Genomic DNA, 16,795 nt, shown 5'->3' on the forward strand with positions numbered 1-16,795 from the left:
CACACTGTATGAATACCATACGTTTATATGTCTCCTGGAAAAAAGTCTGTGCAGAAGAGGACCTGCAGGGTTCAAGCCCACGTTACCTAAGAGTCAGCCGTACGGTCCTGCTAGAACGCTGCTTATTTGCTTTTGAAAACGTGAATTCGTTCCAACCCAGTTAATGCATTTGGGAAGAAGTTGATCACAAGTTTCCCGTTTATATGCAGTTTTCTCTAAGAAACACTAGGTGGGAACTGCCCAGCGGAGGCCAGCCAGGCGACACCACCTGCACGTGCCTCCGACAAGTACCCGGAGCAGCCTCTGCTCACCTTGCATGGAGAGCCACACCCACACCTGGTGGCTTCGCTCCCCTTCCACAGCCTTCTGACCTCTGCTTCCACATACTTCAGGTCTTTTCCAAGATAAAAGGGCTGTGTCCTAGTACAGGTTTCTTAACCTTTCAAACTGAAAACTGGGTTATCCACTCTATTTCCTTTAAGAAATGTGTCACTCATTAAGTTTTTTTGAGTATTGTGCCTCAAGCCCGGTTTCCCATGAGCTCTGTGGTTTTTATTGTGCAATTTTGCATGGTGCAGTGAATTTTAGGAATGCGTACATCCTATTGTAAAGCAGAGCTGACTATATCTGGGGCAGAAACCAAATGACCCACAAAGCCTGAAATATTTACTTCCTGGCCCCTTACAGAAATGGCTTGTGGTAATCTCTGCATGATGACCCTTGACTTCTGCCCTGCTTCCCTCATGCAGCCCAGAAACGGCTTTTCCCCATAGCACCATCCAATCCAAGAAGCCAAAGCCAGGCTTATTCCAGAATCTTTATTAAGGTAGCATGATGGTCCCGGGCCACCAGCCTGGACCTTGTGGCTGTAGGAAAGACCTGTGTCAACAGGGCTCGCCTCCCTCTCCAGACAGGGGCTCAGTCACCTCCAGTTTATCCCTACTCCATCCCCCACCCCCAGAGAATGGTGCAGAGGGCCAGAGGGAGAGGAGGGCATGGCCCTACCCCAGGCTGTAGCAGCTCCTTGGCCACAAAGATCCTCCAGCCAGTAGCAGAGGGGAGGGATGCAGCAACCACCAGGGCTACCACCGCGTGTGGGGTCGATGGGCCCCACCACACCCTCTTTCAGTTGTCCTCAAAGCAATTAATAAATTAAAACAACTTCTTCCTTCAGGACTAACCCCCCTCATTCACACAGGAGAAGCTGAGCGGAAAGCAAAGCAAGGAGGGATTGGTTGGTTCTTGCCCGCCCCTCGGACAGAGGCCTGGTCCCTCCCTCTAGGAGCAGCTGCACGCACGGATTATATTGGGGCCTCCAAAGCGTGTCAGGAGGAGCTGTCCAGACTGTTTCCCCTCACACATGTCTATCAGCATCTCTGAAATCTCTTCAGAAAGACCCCAATCCAAATACATGAACTCTGGAAGGTGCAACACCTTTACAAGGCACTGGGGGTATTTTGGCATTTGAGAACACGAGAGCCCCAGAAATAAGGGGGCCTCAAAAAGGAACGCTGGTGCATGTATTTTACCTACTTCAATTTCATTTCCGACCAGCCTGGCCCACCGCCAGCTAGGATCAGGGAAAGAGCAGAGCCGGTCAGATGCAGGGAAAAGGAGGAGCCTGGCGGGCCACCCAAACACGGCTGGCCAGGCCCCTTAGTGCACACTGCAGGGATAGGTAGGGCCTGCCCCCTTCATCTTGGTGAGGGGCGAACAGGAGGGGGGCCCCCTCAGGCTTCCGATGTGGCGTGGCGTGGCGTGGCGTGGTTCGTTCCTGCAGGCAGGGAGGGGGGGGTGGCGGTGTCCCCTCCTCTGCTGCCAGTGGCCACTGGAGGGGGCCTCTCCGGGGCTACAGGTGAATGGCTGTGACATCTGTGGGAGTGCTGGTCTGGCTGGGCCCCTGGCTACTGGAGCCCCTGGGGGCTTTGGGCGCCGGGCTGGGCGAGGTCTGGGCGGCTTCTCTGAGGCTCTCCCTGAGCGCAGCTTCAATCTGCTCCTGACAGGCCCGCAGGCAGTCCTGCAAACACGGGGGAACAGCAAAGAGTGACTGCTGGGTGGAGGGCAGAAGGTCCCCTTTGGAATGAAGGGTCTGCTTCCCACCCCCACAGCATCTGGCAGCAGATGCGGGTGAGGGACACCTTCCAGCACACAGGGAAGTTGGGAGGTTAGGCCACAACCCAGCCCCAGGAATCAGCCTTCAGTTCTAAGAAACTGGCAAGAGGATGTGGCAAGGGAGTGTGAGAGCAGCCCAATAATCTGACAGCAGCTCCCCCACCCTCACTCTTGCACATCATTTGGCAGGAAAAGGGCACCCAGGAACAGTGCCCTTCAACCCACCCAAGCCACCTGCTCTTCTCCAGACCAAGACAGAAGGCCACAGAAGCCCCAGGGGTGGGGCACCTGAAACCAGGAGTGGAGACCAGGCTAGGGATGCATTCCTCCCTCTGCTGGAGGCTCAGGGAATTGCACTGCTTGAGGAAGTGCTGACCGGCCACAGCCGGCGCCCCTGCACTCACCACCTCTGTGCCTGTGATCCCTGCCAGCAGCTCTGTGAGCTCATCCCCAGTCGTGGAGCACGCGCCCAGGCCTTGCACTGCAGCCCCAATGCTGCCCGTGGCGATCATGGACGGTGGGTACATGGCAAAGGTGTAATCTTGGAAAGGAAGAGGGAACCATGAGGCAAAGGCTTAAAAGATCACGGCCAGCACGGACTTCCTACTGCTCCAAAAATGCCAGGCAGCGAGAATAGAGCTGAGGGCATACCATAAACCCCAGCAGTGAGTACTATAAGAGCAACGAGGGAGAAAGGCAGGAAGGGGCCTCTCCTAGAGAGGACCAGGGTGAACAGGAAACTTGCACAAGTGTGTCTGCTCCAAGGTGGTCGGTGTGCCAGGGACCAGAGGGTGAAGGAGTCTCTCCCTGGTGTGGAAACAAAACCAGGGTCAAGAGACCTTGGTTGTGCTCCCAACTTAATGACTGTGAGACCCTGAGCAAGTCACTTCTCCAAGCCACTTACAGACTGGTGGTCTCTAAAATCCCATACAGCTCTGCAGCGCCTGGGTGGCTCAGTTGGTTAAGTGTCCAACTTCAGCTCAGGTCATGATCTCTTGGTTCACGAGTTCGAGCCCCGTGTGACAGCTCAGAGCCTGGAGCCTGCTTCAGATTCTGTGTCCCCTCTCTGCCCCTCCCCCACTCACACTGTGTCTCTTTCAAAAATAAACACTAAAAAGAAAAAAAAAAATCCCATACAGCTCTGATCATGTTCTGCTGCCTCTTCTGAGCCTCCAGAAGAGAGATGATAATGACAAATTTTGAGAGGAGTATGAAGCAGAATCCAGTTACCTCCCACCCTTCCAAGTATTTGTATTTCCCTCACCTGGCAAAAATGTATATAGGGCTCTTACCTGTAGCACAAAGGGCCAAAAAGGTCTGGGCATGTTTTTTGACCAAGGCCTGCCGGTCACGGGGCAGAGAGAGCCGGTGCAGAATGAGGGCCAGGAAATCATGGGCAATCACAGCAGCTAGGTCCCACTTGAGCTTCCCCAGGACCAGCACCTCCCAGTCCTGGTGTTTGGGAAAGAGGGTAGAGTCAGTGGCTGAAGAAGGGAAGGGTAGGGAGTAAAGCAGAAATGTCACAGGGAAGGAAGCCCATCGAACTTGAAGGCGAGGGCCCCAGTTCTGCTTCTGGGTTTAAGGACCGGCGTTGTGGAGTAGGGAGTCCAGGGCGCGGAAGAATTGGGGGCACTTGCTTTGAGCATCTACTGCTCATTTACAAGGTGCCAGAACTATGTGTTTGATGTGAACTGTCTCTTTCAATCCTATTTGGTTCTCTTTCGGGGGCCAATAAGCCAGGCCTTCTCCTGACTTCGTGCAGGGCTCGGAGTACTTCTCCGGCCAAGGTTGAACCAAAAGACTGCAGCGGCAGGCATCACAACCTTGAGCCGCCTCTGGGGTGAAGCAGAAAGGCTCTCCGTAATCCCAAGGATTTGTGAAAGGGGAGATCACCACTAGCCTCTCCAGTCCTGCATCCCAGCCAAGTCCACACCTCTTGAAGACACCCAAATGAGCGTGAGGCCGCGCCTCCTGTGACACACCCACTGAACCAACCCTGAGGTTCCTCAAAGGAGAGGTTGCCCAACTTAAGCCACATCCCACAGTGTTGGTGGGACACTGGGGGTGAGTCCTGAGACACAGCACGCCACGCCACCTGGAACCACAGTGGCTTTACCTGGAGCCACAGTGGCTAGCGTCACTGAAATCTCAGGAAGCGAAGCAGAGGCCCAGCTAGGCAGGACGGATCCAGGCGATCCTTGAGGGACCAAATAGCATCTCCACCTGCCCACAGCTACATACCACTGCTACGTCCTGGGGGAGGCTGGGCGCCCCACCCAATCCACTCATCTGAGGTTCCTAGTCCTGGCCCCATTTCTGAGTTGCACACATGAGGATTTCTTCACTGTTCTATCACAGGAAGGAACTCTCGGGTTTGGCCCCTTACTAAGGCAGAAATGGCAACCCCACCCAACCTCTTCCAGGCCATCAGTCACAGCTGTCCCTCTCCCGGCCCCCACCTAGGTGTCATCCTCCTAAATCAGCCCCAAGCCTCTCACAGGGCCCTACAGAAAAGGGCCTGGCCCAGAGCCAAAAGAAGTTGGGCTGAGAAGCCAGCATTCTACTCATGCTTGCCCCAGTTCTCTAGCTCCTAACCCAGAAGTGACCAGAAAGCACCTACCCTCCAAGGAAAGATCTGGAAGGCGACTTGCAATGGGGGTCTCCCTGTGGGGAGGCATGGAAGGAGGGGGTCCCATGTGAGGGAAGGCAGACACCCTACCCTGTATCTGGGCAACTCCTGAGAATCTCAGCCCTCGCCTGGTGGGGAACACACCCCTGGGAGCGATTAGTGGTGGTGGCTGGCAGCTCGTATCACATCTGTAGGCTTTAAGGCCACCTGGGCTAGCCTGGAGACCCAGACCCAGACCCTCCTCAGCCGCTTCAGTGCAGTGCTGAGGCAGGACGGGGACCTTTCCCTCCTTCTCTGGGCCTCGACCCCCTCTGCTGCAACAAGGGTTTGGACTGACTGAAGTTCTGTGCAGTCCCTTCCAACTCTGTCCTTGTAAGAAGACATCTGCACACTCCACCCCCGGCTCAGGCACAGGGAAAAGATGAAGAGTCCTTGTGGCCTGTTCTGAGAGACTACCCTCACACAAAGGCACACACACCATGCCAGTCTTTTCACAAAAAGGAAGTACCCTTCTACCTTCCAGCCCAAACCCCTCCAGAAACCTCTTGCTCACTGGCCCTGGAAACCAGCTCCACCTTCAGACTTGCCAAAAACTACCAGATTCATCACAAAGAGCCGTGGGGCCTCCCGGATTCCCAACTCTGGCCTCCTACTCCCATCTCAGAGAGCTACTTGGCAGGAAGAGGAATCCTGTTCCTCGACAAGCAGCAGTCGGGGGCCCCAGTACCCTGGCTTCCCGGCCAGCCAATCACAGCAGCCTGCATACTGCCCTCCTCCCCGGGAGATGGGGCCCAGAGACTCCTCTCAGGGTCAGAAGAAGACTTGGCCGCCGCGGAGCAAGGTGGAGGAAGGTGCCAGCTCACCCATCCTCTCCCCCAGGCCCCCCAGGAGATGATCCGCCTGCCCTGAATAACCTCTTCCAGATCCAAGCGGCTTCCCCACCTCCTCTCCAGGCTCAGTGGGGGAAAGAGAGCCTCGACTCCCTTGCCCTGCCTCGGGAAGAGCCCAGCCCAAGTTCCCAGCAAGGGGCCCAGGGAGCCACTTCCCAAACCACAGGAGTGACAGCAGCTCCCCACAGGGTTATGAAAGACCTCGGTCAGAGTGGGTGGGCCAGGGGAGGGGGCATCATTATCACATCGGAAGCAGCTGCAGTTCAGCTCCCGGGCTATCCCTCGGCTCTGGCCTTTGGCTAAGAGGGAAAGGGAGAGGTGATCCCACCAGGCCTGAAGCAGCTGCTCGAGTTCCTCAGAACGAGGACCTGGAAGGAGCCAGCTCTTCTGGGATAGAAAAGGAAGGAAAGAAGGTGGGATGACAACTCCTTGGCCCTTCCTGAGAGCAATCGGGGCCTGACTTTAATTGGCTCTAGGAGGCTCTTCAATCACAAAGTCCACACTGGGATAAAGACTCAACCAAGGCAGCCCCCTCCCCCACATGAAGCACATTCCACTCCCCCACTCCAGTGGGGGTGTGCAGGCATGTCCTTCTGCTGCCAATAAATAACTCATGGTGGCTGTGTAAACCCAGAGGCAAAGTACTAGTGAGTATAGACATGCAGTTTGACTTGCTGCTATCTGGGGGAAAGACCAGGAAGGAATGGCACCCCCTGGAGGTCAGGAGAAGAGGATTCAATTCATGCTGGCAGCTCAAGCTTGGAGGCCGCGGTTAGCTACCCTGACCGTCTGACTGTCCCCCACACTGCCGTATCTTTTGTCCAAAAAAAATAATAATAATAAAATAAAATCGGTTCTGCTACCCTCCCCAGGGGCAGAAAGTTTCTGAGGTCTTGACCTTCCTTTTCCTGATAAGTGTGGTGACAGTATGTAGGGGGGTGGGGAGAGTTATGCACGCACCCGCAGCTGGCGGGGAGAGACAGAGTGGTCGGTGTAGATGCACAGTTTTTCGATGGTCAGGGGCGTAGTCTCGCGCAGCTTGGAGGCCAGCAGCATGCAGACCGCACCCAGGAGCTGCAACTGCGCCTTTCGGGTGGGGACGCAGGACAGGTAGCGATCCAGGTAGTTCATGGCCAGGGGGAAGACTTCCTCCTCACAGCGCTGCTCCTCACAAACCTGGGGGAGGGCGCACAGTCACTTCTAGGGCAGGGGCATGGGGAACGCAGCAGCACTAAAGGGGGGGGGGGGTGAAGGGAAGTGGATGAGGGGCAAAAAAATAGGGGGGGTAACCTTCTGAGACAAGGACTAATACGGAGGATGCGCCTTCCCTAAGGTGACGCCCCCCACTTCCTCCGCGTAGCCTGCCTCCTTCCCCCTCCCCTAGGGGGTGGGGGTACGCCAGAGGCTCCCTTCCTCAAGGATTCCAAACTGAGACTGCCCTCCCCCATAGCAAGAAGGGGGTTGAGGGACGGAAGAGTTAGCCACGGTGGGCAGAGAACTGGGACCTTACCCCCATTACCACCACCCACTGCACACACCCAAAGGGAAGGGAGGAGACTCCAGCCGCTGCCTCCCGCACTTTTCATTTCCCTGACTGCCGGAACAGCGCGCGCGCCACCCCCACCGTCTTCCCCGCCAGAACCCCGCGACAGACACAGGAACCGGCTCTGGGGCGGGGGCGGCCGAGCCCAGGGTCTTCCAGGCGCGCTCTCCCGAGCAATCCGAGCGGGGGAGGGAAGCAGGAGACGCTGAGAGAAGCCGGAGGGGAGAGGGTGGCCCCGGTCCCGCTTTCCTGGCCCGAAGGAAGGGTTAGGGAGGGTGCCGAACGACCGGCAGTCAGAGTTAGGGCTGGGGAAGGGAAAGGGACACCACGGAGGCAGTCGGCTGGCTGCGGTGCCCGAGTGAGAGACCAGGCCCCGGGGATCTGAGCCGCCGAAGCATCTTGCTGATTGTTGTTGAGACCAGGATGTCCCCACAGGGCGGCCCGGAGATGTCCGGAGCCGGGCGGCGGGGGAGGGGAGACCCTTCCGGGAGATACCTCCAGCATCCAGTACGCCAGCATCTTCCGCATGTGCGGCTTGATCTCCCTCTGCACACACTGGAAGTAGGAGGCGCGGGGCACGTAGCGCTCCTCCAGGCGGAGCAAGCTCTGCAGGACACGCTGGTCCCCCAGCAGTCGCGGGTCCGGCCCGGCCCGGGGCGCGTGCCGGGTGCCCTCGCAGCACAGCAGCTCCATACTCGGGCAGCGCACGGGCGGGCGGGAGCTGGGGCTCGCGAGCCAGAACGCAGGCGGCGGTCGGGACTGCGCGGGGCGCGGGTCTGGTGCTGGCGCTGGCACTGCGCGGCCGAGCCCCAGCCCGCCCGCGCCGGCGCGCGCGCCGCTTCCCTGACAGGCGCCCCGCCCCTCGCGACGATGTAGCAACCGTGGAATGCGAGCGTCTCAACGCGCAAGGGGCGGGGCCGCCGGAGCCCCAGACGGAAAGGGCTGGCCGGCCGCCCCCTCCCCCCGGGCGGCCGCATTGGTCCGCGGGGCGCGGGCCGGCCGGCTTCCGGGCGCTCCCGGCCCTTCTGACCACCCGCGGGAGAGAAGCTCCTTGGAGGTGGGCCTCTTCCCCTCCGACGAGCCCTCCCCTTTTGCTTCTCAGACGCTAGCCTCCCGGGAAAGAACTTTTTTCCAAAGGTTATTCATTCATTCGACAAACCCTACTTCACCCGCTGATTGCTCTGGGCAATATGAATGATAATCGAGTGGGCACTTCGTAGTGCACAACGACCTAAGCACTTAACGTGTAGCAACTTATTAACTCCTCACGAAAACTCTCAGGTGTTAAACTGACTTCGCAGATGACGAAACTGAAGCACAGCGCGGGTAACAATCATAGTTAGCCTGTGGCACAGCCAGGACCTGGAAGCTGAAGTCTGGCTCCAGAATCTGTGCTCTACACCACTGCTACTTAAACTGCGATCCCCAGACCAACAAAAACGGCACTCCCCGAGAGCTGGTTAGAAGTGGCCCACCGAGACGAGCCGGATCAAAATCTGCATTTCAACAAGATCCCTGCTGATCCCCGTGCACATTAAAGTATGAGAAGGGCCGGTCTAAATCTGCATATTACACAAATACAACCGGGCGGAAAGGCCAAGGATTCAAGGCCTCACCTTGTCATTCAGTTGGCTGTGTGGCCTTGGACAAGCCCCGAAGTCGGCCTTAGTTTCTGTTTGAGGAAAACGTGGGCGGAGAAACTAGATCCTCTGAGAAGGAGTTTCTAGCTCAGACTCTATAAACCTACTTCCCAAACTTTGGGTTACTTTGCAGTTTCCCCAAAGCTGGATTCTACATGACCAAGAGGCAGACCACAGGCCTCCAGTAAGGCTTCAAATGGGAGGAGGCCTTGGGGATCCCTGCCTCTCCTGGGGCCCTCCCGAGGAAGGAGCCACAGAAGTGACTTGTTAAGAGACAGGACACTGTTACAGCAAGTTCTACGCTAAACATTCTCTCAGTGAGTTGTTCCGTTTTATAGAATACATTTTACCGTCATTTTCATATCATGGAAATGTTCGTTTACATTCTAGAAAACTTCGACAATATGGATAAGACACACAAAAAAGGAAGTAACAGCTACCTACAATTTCTCCAGAGAAGACCCCTTAAAATGTCAATGTTTATTTTTTCTACAATTGTTCTGTGAATGAACACATATTTTTAGGAATAAGATCACTGCAAGCTGTTTTGTAAGCTGGCTTTTCACCCCACTAAAAAAAATACTGTTAGGACTTTTCCATGTCATTAAATATTCTATGTATTTTTTCTTAATTTTAAAAATTTTATTTATTTTAGAGAGAAAGGGAGCATGCAAGCGGGGGAGAGAGGCGGGGAGAGAGAGAGAGAGAGAGAGAGAGAGAGAGAGAGAGAGAGAATCTCAAACAGGCTCCAGGCTCAGAGTGGAGCCCTTCTCAGGGCTCAATCCCACAACCCTGTGATCATGACCTGGGCCAAAATCAAGAATAGGGCACTCAATGACTGAGCCACCCAGGAGCCCCTAAATAGTGTACATTTTCAATGGCTACGTAGTATGCCACTGGTGAATGCATCATAATGCATTTTACCAAAGCTGAATTATTGGAAATCTAACGTGTTTCTAGTTCTTCCCTATTAAAAACAATACAGTAAAATGCTTTTGTGGTATCTTTGTGCATACTCATGATTGTTTCTAGAAGTGAATTAATTTCTAGAAGTGGAATTTCTCAATGTAAGGTTATGAAACATTCCAAGGCTTTTGATACAGTTCTTATTACCAAATTTTCCTGCTGAAAGGCTGAGCCAATCTAATGAACAAACATTAGAAAACTTGAAGAAAAAACGAACACTACCAGCTGGAGAGATGAAAATGGCATATTAACAATTACATATATTTTTAATTCAAGAACCCTTGTTGTATCAACATGTATCTGTGCCATGTGCCTTGTGTGATCTTGTAAGTCCTTTACTCCTGTCTTCAAAAACACAAACATGCAGTTTCTTCAGCTACTTATTCATTGCAATGCACTCTTTCATTAAAGAGAACAATACATTTAAAATTAAAAAGTTTAGGTATGAAGTTATGGAAGGAACAAAGATGTTGAAGTGTAAGAAGCTTTTAGGGTGCAGGAGAACTAAAAACATATAGCTTTTGAAATAAGTACAGAACCAGAAACTAGATCTGTCCTGAAGGAAGGTGTTTCTTTACTTTTAGAATTACTGCGTAGGACTATTGAGATAAGAAAACTGTACCTTTGGGGTGCCTGGGTGGCGCAGTCGGTTAAGCGTCCGACTTCAGCCAGGTCATGATCTCGCGGTCCGTGAGTTCGAGCCCCGCGTCGGGCTCTGGGCTGATGGCTCAGAGCCTGGAGCCTGTTTCCGATTCTGTGTCTCCCTCTCTCTCTGCCCCTCCCCCGTTCATGCTCTGTCTCTCTCTGTCCCAAAAATAAATAAACGTTGGAAAAAAAATTTTTTTTAAAAAGAAAACTGTACCTTTGATAAGACAGCAAATCACCATTATTTTTTATCTTAAAATTTTTTCCAGTTTTATTGAGATACAATCGACATATATATCAGTTATATTAATTTAAGGTATACAACCGAGGGATTTGATATATGTAAATGTTGCAAAATGACTACCACAATAAATTTAGTTAACATCTGTCTCCTCACATAGTTACATTTTTTCCTTCCGATGAGAACTTTTAAGATCTGCTCTCTTAGCAACTTGCAAGTACACAATATTGTTAACTATAGTCACCATGTTGTGCATTACATCTCCAGAACTCATCTACCTTATAATTAAAAGTCTGGGCCTTTTGACCACCTTTTGCCACTTCCCTCAGCCCCCCAAACCTCCCCACTCCCTGCCTCTGACAACCAACAATCTGTTCTCTGTGTCTGAATTTGGTTTTCTTAGATTCCACATACAAATGAGATCATATATAAAAAAAATAAGATCATATAGTAGTTATCTTTCTTTGTCTGACTTGTTTCATTTAATGTAATGCCCTCAAGGTCTGTCAATGTTGTTGTAAATGGCAGGATTTTTTTTTTTATGGCTGAATGATCTTTCATTATATATATTATACACACACCCACACCCACACACACATACATATCCACATACATATGCCACATGTTCTTTATGGAGAAAAACTGGAAAGATAAAAAGCGGAATATCAGTAAGAATATTGACTATTATTAGACATTTACATTTCTTATGTAAATTACCTATTTATATCCTTTGCCCATTCTTTTATAGGAATTGTTTTTATTGATTTATAAGTGCTCGTTACATTGAAAGGACACTAACCCCTTTTCATATTTTTTCTTTATCATATATTTTGCAAAATTTTTTTTTGGTTCATCATTTGCCTTTTATTTTTGGTTCATGGTAGATTTCTTTTTTCTGTTTCTTTTTTTTACAAATAGGTTTTAATTTTATATAGCCTTATCTATTGATATTTTCTATAATGACTTATGCCTTTGAATCATGCTTTGCCCATCTTAATATTATAGAAGCATTACAAGAAAGCATAGGAAATATTTATAGGTGATTTTTTTTTTTTTATCACCGAGGGAACTTGTTGAAAATGCAGTTTTCTGGGCCCGGCCTCAGGGCTTTTCATTCTTCAAGTCTGTAATGAGGCCCCCAAAATCTGCATTTCCAAGAGTACATACTATAAAGTTGGGTTGTTGGGTTTTTTTGTTTGTTTTATTTGAGAGAGAGACCCCGCACGTGCACAAGCCTGAAAGCAGGGGAGGAGCAGGGGAGGGGGCAGAATCCCAAGCCGACTCCAAGCTGTCAGCACAGAGCCTGCAACACACAGCCCAACACGGGACTCAACCTCAGGAACCACTGAGATCATGACCTGAGGTGAAATCAAGAGTCGCACACTTAACCCACTGAGCCACCCAGGTGCTCCAGGTTTTTTTATAATGTGTAAATTGTGATCTACATTTATTCATGATATCTTATTAAGTGGGGCTGTTGCCTTACTTTTCCCAAATTATCACCCAAATGTCCATGACACTGATTTAACAATCAGTTCTTTCTTTATCACCCACTTCTCTGCTCTAAGCACCCCTTGGCCTGGTCCTTGCACTTCACAGTATGGCTTATTTGGGACATTCAGGGTCAAAAAACTTCACTGGGAATTGGCCCTCAGAATCCCTTCACCTTTCATCTAAGGAAATTCACCTGGTCTTTACCCCAATATCAAGCACAAAAGTGCTTAAGAAAAACACCAAAAGCTCATTTAGTCTGAAATAACCATGGTCTTTCTAAGAGAACTTGTCTTCAACTACAGCGAGAGGTATGTAAGTTAGCACAGAAAATTCCAGTTAGACAATATGAGAAAGGAAGCAATCTTCTTCTATGCAGACTCTACAAACACGACCGGACCTCTCACTGCCCTCCTGATCTCTTCAATCCCCCTTCTACCACTGGTCAGCCCATTTATGCTCTCTGCTCCATTTATTTAGTCACCCTTTCAGACCCAACTAGGGTCCACCCTCTCCCAAGAAACCTTCCTAGAACAATCCAACTACAGGAACCAATCCTCTGGCCTCCAAACTTCTGTGGATCCAACTGTACATGCCCTAAAACTAAACATTTGGCTGGCTGGTTCTGGATCTGCTCTCTGTCCCTATCCAGAGTGTAGCTCCTAGAAAGGGAAAGAGAATCCATATGTATTGAGAGCCAACAATGTGGCAGGCACCGGGCAGGGTGTTTATCATCCACCAGCTCACCCTCTAAGAATTGTTTTGGGGATGGGAAAACTGACGTACCAATGGAATTAAATAACGTACTGAAGGTCTGCTTAGCTCCCCCCAAACCATACACTTTTTAACTGTATGCTGCCTCTACTTAAGGAGGGGACTGTGTCCTTTATGTGTGTCTCTTCTACGAAACCTAGCACTGGGCTGTGACCACCAGCAATAATATCAGTCTTTGGGGCCCCTGGGTGGCTCAGTCAGTTAAGCGTCTGACTTTGGCTCAGGTCATGATCTCACAGTTTGTGAGTTGGAGCCCCAGGTCCGGCTCTGGGCTGACAGCTCAGAGCCTGGAGCCGGCTTCGGATTCTGAGTCTCCCTCTCTGTCTGCCCCTCTCCCACTCACACTCTGTCTCTCAAAAATAAATGAACATTAAAATAATAATAATATCAGTCCTTTGTGGAGAGCTCACTGTATCCTGGGTACCTACCCAGTAGGTATTCAATGATCCCATGTTCCCCATCAACGTTATGAGAAGTATATGATTATTTCCCCCCATTTTACATAAAAGGAAACTAATACTCAGGGCAGCTAAATAATTTGCCCAAGTTCACACAGGACGTCAGTGGCAGGAGCAGGATTCAACCCAGGCAGTCTGGCTGCAGAGTCCCTGCTCTTCACTGATTCCTTCTTCTGCCTCTCATGCTAGTCCGAGAGGGTGTGTTGATTTACGAGTTGTTGATTTACTGAGGAAGAGGCACACAGAGACTGCCCGTCCGGGAAGGTAAGGGTGTGAACTTGTACCCTGGGAAAGGGAGCTCCTGGCGAGCAGGGCATTTTGAGGGATACCTCGGCCTCGCCCCTGGCTGGGACTGCCATGCCCAGAGCTGAGTCATCCTGAACCTCCAGGGCCCAGGAGCCAGTCAGTGACGAGCCGGCTGTCCTCTAAAGGGGCAGGTGAGCACTAGATCAGAGCGGTTCCTGGAATGTTGGCTAATCTGCCTGGGCACTTCAACAACCACCTCTACCTCAAAGGAATAGGGGCTCCCCTTGTTTTTTGTAAGGAAAAACAAAAACAAAAACAAAACACGACATAGCAATGACCAGGGCCAATATGGGAGGAGTTTCTGCCCAGGTGCACTCAATCAGAAAAAGTTACTCAATGAAACGGGCCAGTTAGAGGAGGGGTGGGAATGGAATGTCACAGGCCAGATGAAAAGCCCCAAGAAGGAAGCATTACAATGCTCTCTTCCTCCTCTTCTTCTCCCACTCCTCCTCCCCTTTGTCACTGAAATGTCCCCATCTGGGAACTGAGGGGGTGAACAAAGTGATGGGTGAGGCCCAGCTCCCCCCCACCCACCCCCCCCAACCCGGCCTGTCTCTGGTCTCCAGGCTGTGGCTCGGTTACCTTCAGACCCATTCAGAGGACAGGTAGAGGCAAGGCAGGCTTGGGGGAGGGGAAGGCTCTGGAGTCAGGCTGCTGGAGTTCAAAGCCTCATGACTCTGAGGGAGTTACTGGAACCACTTTTCCTCTTTTGTCTGATGAGGATAATGCTCTTATGGCATGGTGAGATTCCGAGGACGAAACATCTCACACTGCCTGGCACACAGCGAGCCCTCAAAAGCAGTAGTTTCTGTTGTCGTTGTTTTGGCCTCTCTCCAGGAGCACCCTTTCCGCTATGGACATGCACCCAGAACCCCTCAGAGAAAAGCAAAAGTCTGAGCGGCAGAAGCCCTCCTCCTTCCCGGTATGGAAGCTGTAGCAAACGTCTATGACCCAGCTTGTGATGTGAAGTGTATGGGGTGGAGGGAGGGTTGGTAAATACTGCAGGGCCCGGCCTGGGGCCACGCTGCTCGGCACTCCCTCTATACCACCTATCTGTGCCTCAGTTTCCTTTTCTGAAAATGAGGATAATAGTAGCACCTCCCCTACAGAGCAGCTGTGAGGCTGAAAACAGGCTCTTATGTGTAAAACACACAGAACAGTGCCTGACATATGGTGAGCCATTAAAAAAGTTAATTGGGACTGTGGCACTTAAAGGCACAAACTTCTTTTTTTTTTTTAACGTTTATTTTTGAGACAGAGAGAGACAGAGCAGGAATGGGGGAGGGTCAGAGAGAGGGAGACACAGAATCCGAAACAGGCTCCAGGCTCCGAGCTGTCAGCACAGAGCCCGACGCGGGGCTCGAACTCACGGACCGCAAGATCATGACCTGAGCCGAAGTCGGCGGCTTAACCTACTGAGCCACCCAGGCGCCCCAAAGGCACAAACTTCTTTACCCATATGGACTATTTATGATAATAAATGTAATACAATGCATGTGGAGGCAGCTAGAAAATAAAACATGCCAGGGATTGCTATAGCAGTGGTGAAGATCTGGCAAATTCTTTGCCTCAGAAAGGGTGAAGAAGACAGTGTTCCAGTCAACGAAACAATCTAGTATACTAAACACGGTCTCAGGGGCCAGGGAGGGAAAAAATTAAAAAATAAGATAAGGGCACCTGGTGGCTCAGTCGGTTAAGCGTCCGACTTTGGCTCAGGTCATGATCTCACACTCCTGAATTCAAGACCTGTGTCAGGTTCACTGACAGCTCCTAGCCTGAAGCCTGCTTAGGATTCTGTCTCCCTCTCTCTCTGTCTGTCTGTTTCTCTCTCTCTCCTAAAAATAAATAAGCATTTAAAAATAAATAAATAATAATAAAAATAAAATAAAATAAAATAAACACAATCTGATATGCCACTATTGCATTTCCTAGTTTTCTGAGAAATGAATGTTGTTTCCCCCCAACGTTTTACTTCAAAATATTTCAAACCTCCAGAAAAGCTGCAGTGAACACTAACATGCCCTTCACCTAAATCCCTGCCAGTTTTGTTGCACCATTTGAGACCTAATTACAAACATCATGACTCCTCATCCCTAAATATTTCAGCCTGGATCTCCTAAGAACGCAACAGTCTCCCACATGACCACAAAACAAATTTACACTAACACAACAGCATAAACAATCTATATACAAAGTTCCCCAGTTGTTCTTACTAATATTCTTTTGTAGCGTTTTTCCTTCTCAACCCAAGATCCCATCAAGGATCATGTTCGCATTGTTACCCTAAATCTTTTTTTTTTTTTTTTTTTTTTTTTTTTACAGAGAGCACAAGCAGGGGAGGGGCAGAGAGAGAAAGGGACAGAGAGGCAAGCCCTGTGCTGACAGCAGACAGCCTGATGCGGAGCCCGAACTCGCAAACCATAAGATCATGACCTGAGCTGAAGTCAGACGCTTAACTGACTGAGCCACTCAGGTGCACAGGTTACCCTAACTTTTCGATCTCTTTTACTCTAGGACAGTCTCTGACACTTATTTTTAAAATGTTTACTTTTTTATTTTGAGGGAGAGAGTGTGAGCAGGAGAGAAGCAGAGAGAGAGGGAGAGAGAGAATCCCAAGTAGGCTCCACACTGTCAGAGCAATCTCACGACCCACAAGATCGCGACCCGAGCTGAAGCCAAGAGTCTGACACTTAACCAACTGAGCCACCCAGGTGCCCCACCAAACTGAACATAATTTTGTTTTTCCTTAAAGGATTCAGGAGACACTTCAGGGTACATACAGTATTTCAGGTCACAATTTTGAGCACCTGATGTACAATATTTCAAATTGGTAATCTTCAGAAGTATTTGTCCATTCCTCAGTAAAAACTGAGCATATCATTCCTACGTAGAATAATTTATAAGTAATGCCCATACCTGCTACTCTAATATATCATGCACATTATAGAACATACTAAGACAGTTTAGGGGCACCTGGGTGGCTCCGTCCTTTAAGCAAATGACTTCAGCTCAGGTCATGATCTCATGTTTCATGAGTTCAAGCCCCACGTTGGGCTCTGTGCTAACAGCAGCCTGGGGCCTGCTTCTGTTTCCCTCTCTC

General features: G+C 50.7%; 1 protein-coding gene across 5 annotated transcripts in view; it reads right to left on the reverse strand.

Moving 5' to 3' along the window:
• Positions 1-808: 808 nt before the first annotated feature.
• The window catches only part of CCND3 (cyclin D3), a 98,148-nt gene continuing 82,161 nt past the window's right edge, over positions 809-16,795 (reverse strand). For 2 of the 5 annotated variants that reach the window (XM_040473477.1, XM_040473478.1), the window contains 4 exons: positions 6,592-6,807; positions 3,405-3,564; positions 2,517-2,653; positions 809-2,017 (listed from right to left, as the gene is read on the reverse strand). In XM_040473477.1, coding sequence (XP_040329411.1) covers positions 1,850-2,017; positions 2,517-2,653; positions 3,405-3,564; positions 6,592-6,807 — 681 coding nt within the window. In that variant the 3' untranslated portion in view covers positions 809-1,849. Of the gene's footprint in view, positions 2,018-2,516; positions 2,654-3,404; positions 3,565-6,591; positions 6,808-7,669; positions 7,989-16,795 lie in introns of those variants that run through there. The other 3 variants (XM_040473479.1, XM_040473480.1, XM_040473476.1) reach the window with 2 other exon arrangements.

This window comes from Herpailurus yagouaroundi, unplaced genomic scaffold, assembly GCF_014898765.1.
Source record: "Herpailurus yagouaroundi ecotype Mexico unplaced genomic scaffold, PumYag 139, whole genome shotgun sequence".
In the NCBI taxonomy this organism is placed as follows: domain Eukaryota; kingdom Metazoa; phylum Chordata; class Mammalia; order Carnivora; family Felidae; genus Herpailurus; species Herpailurus yagouaroundi.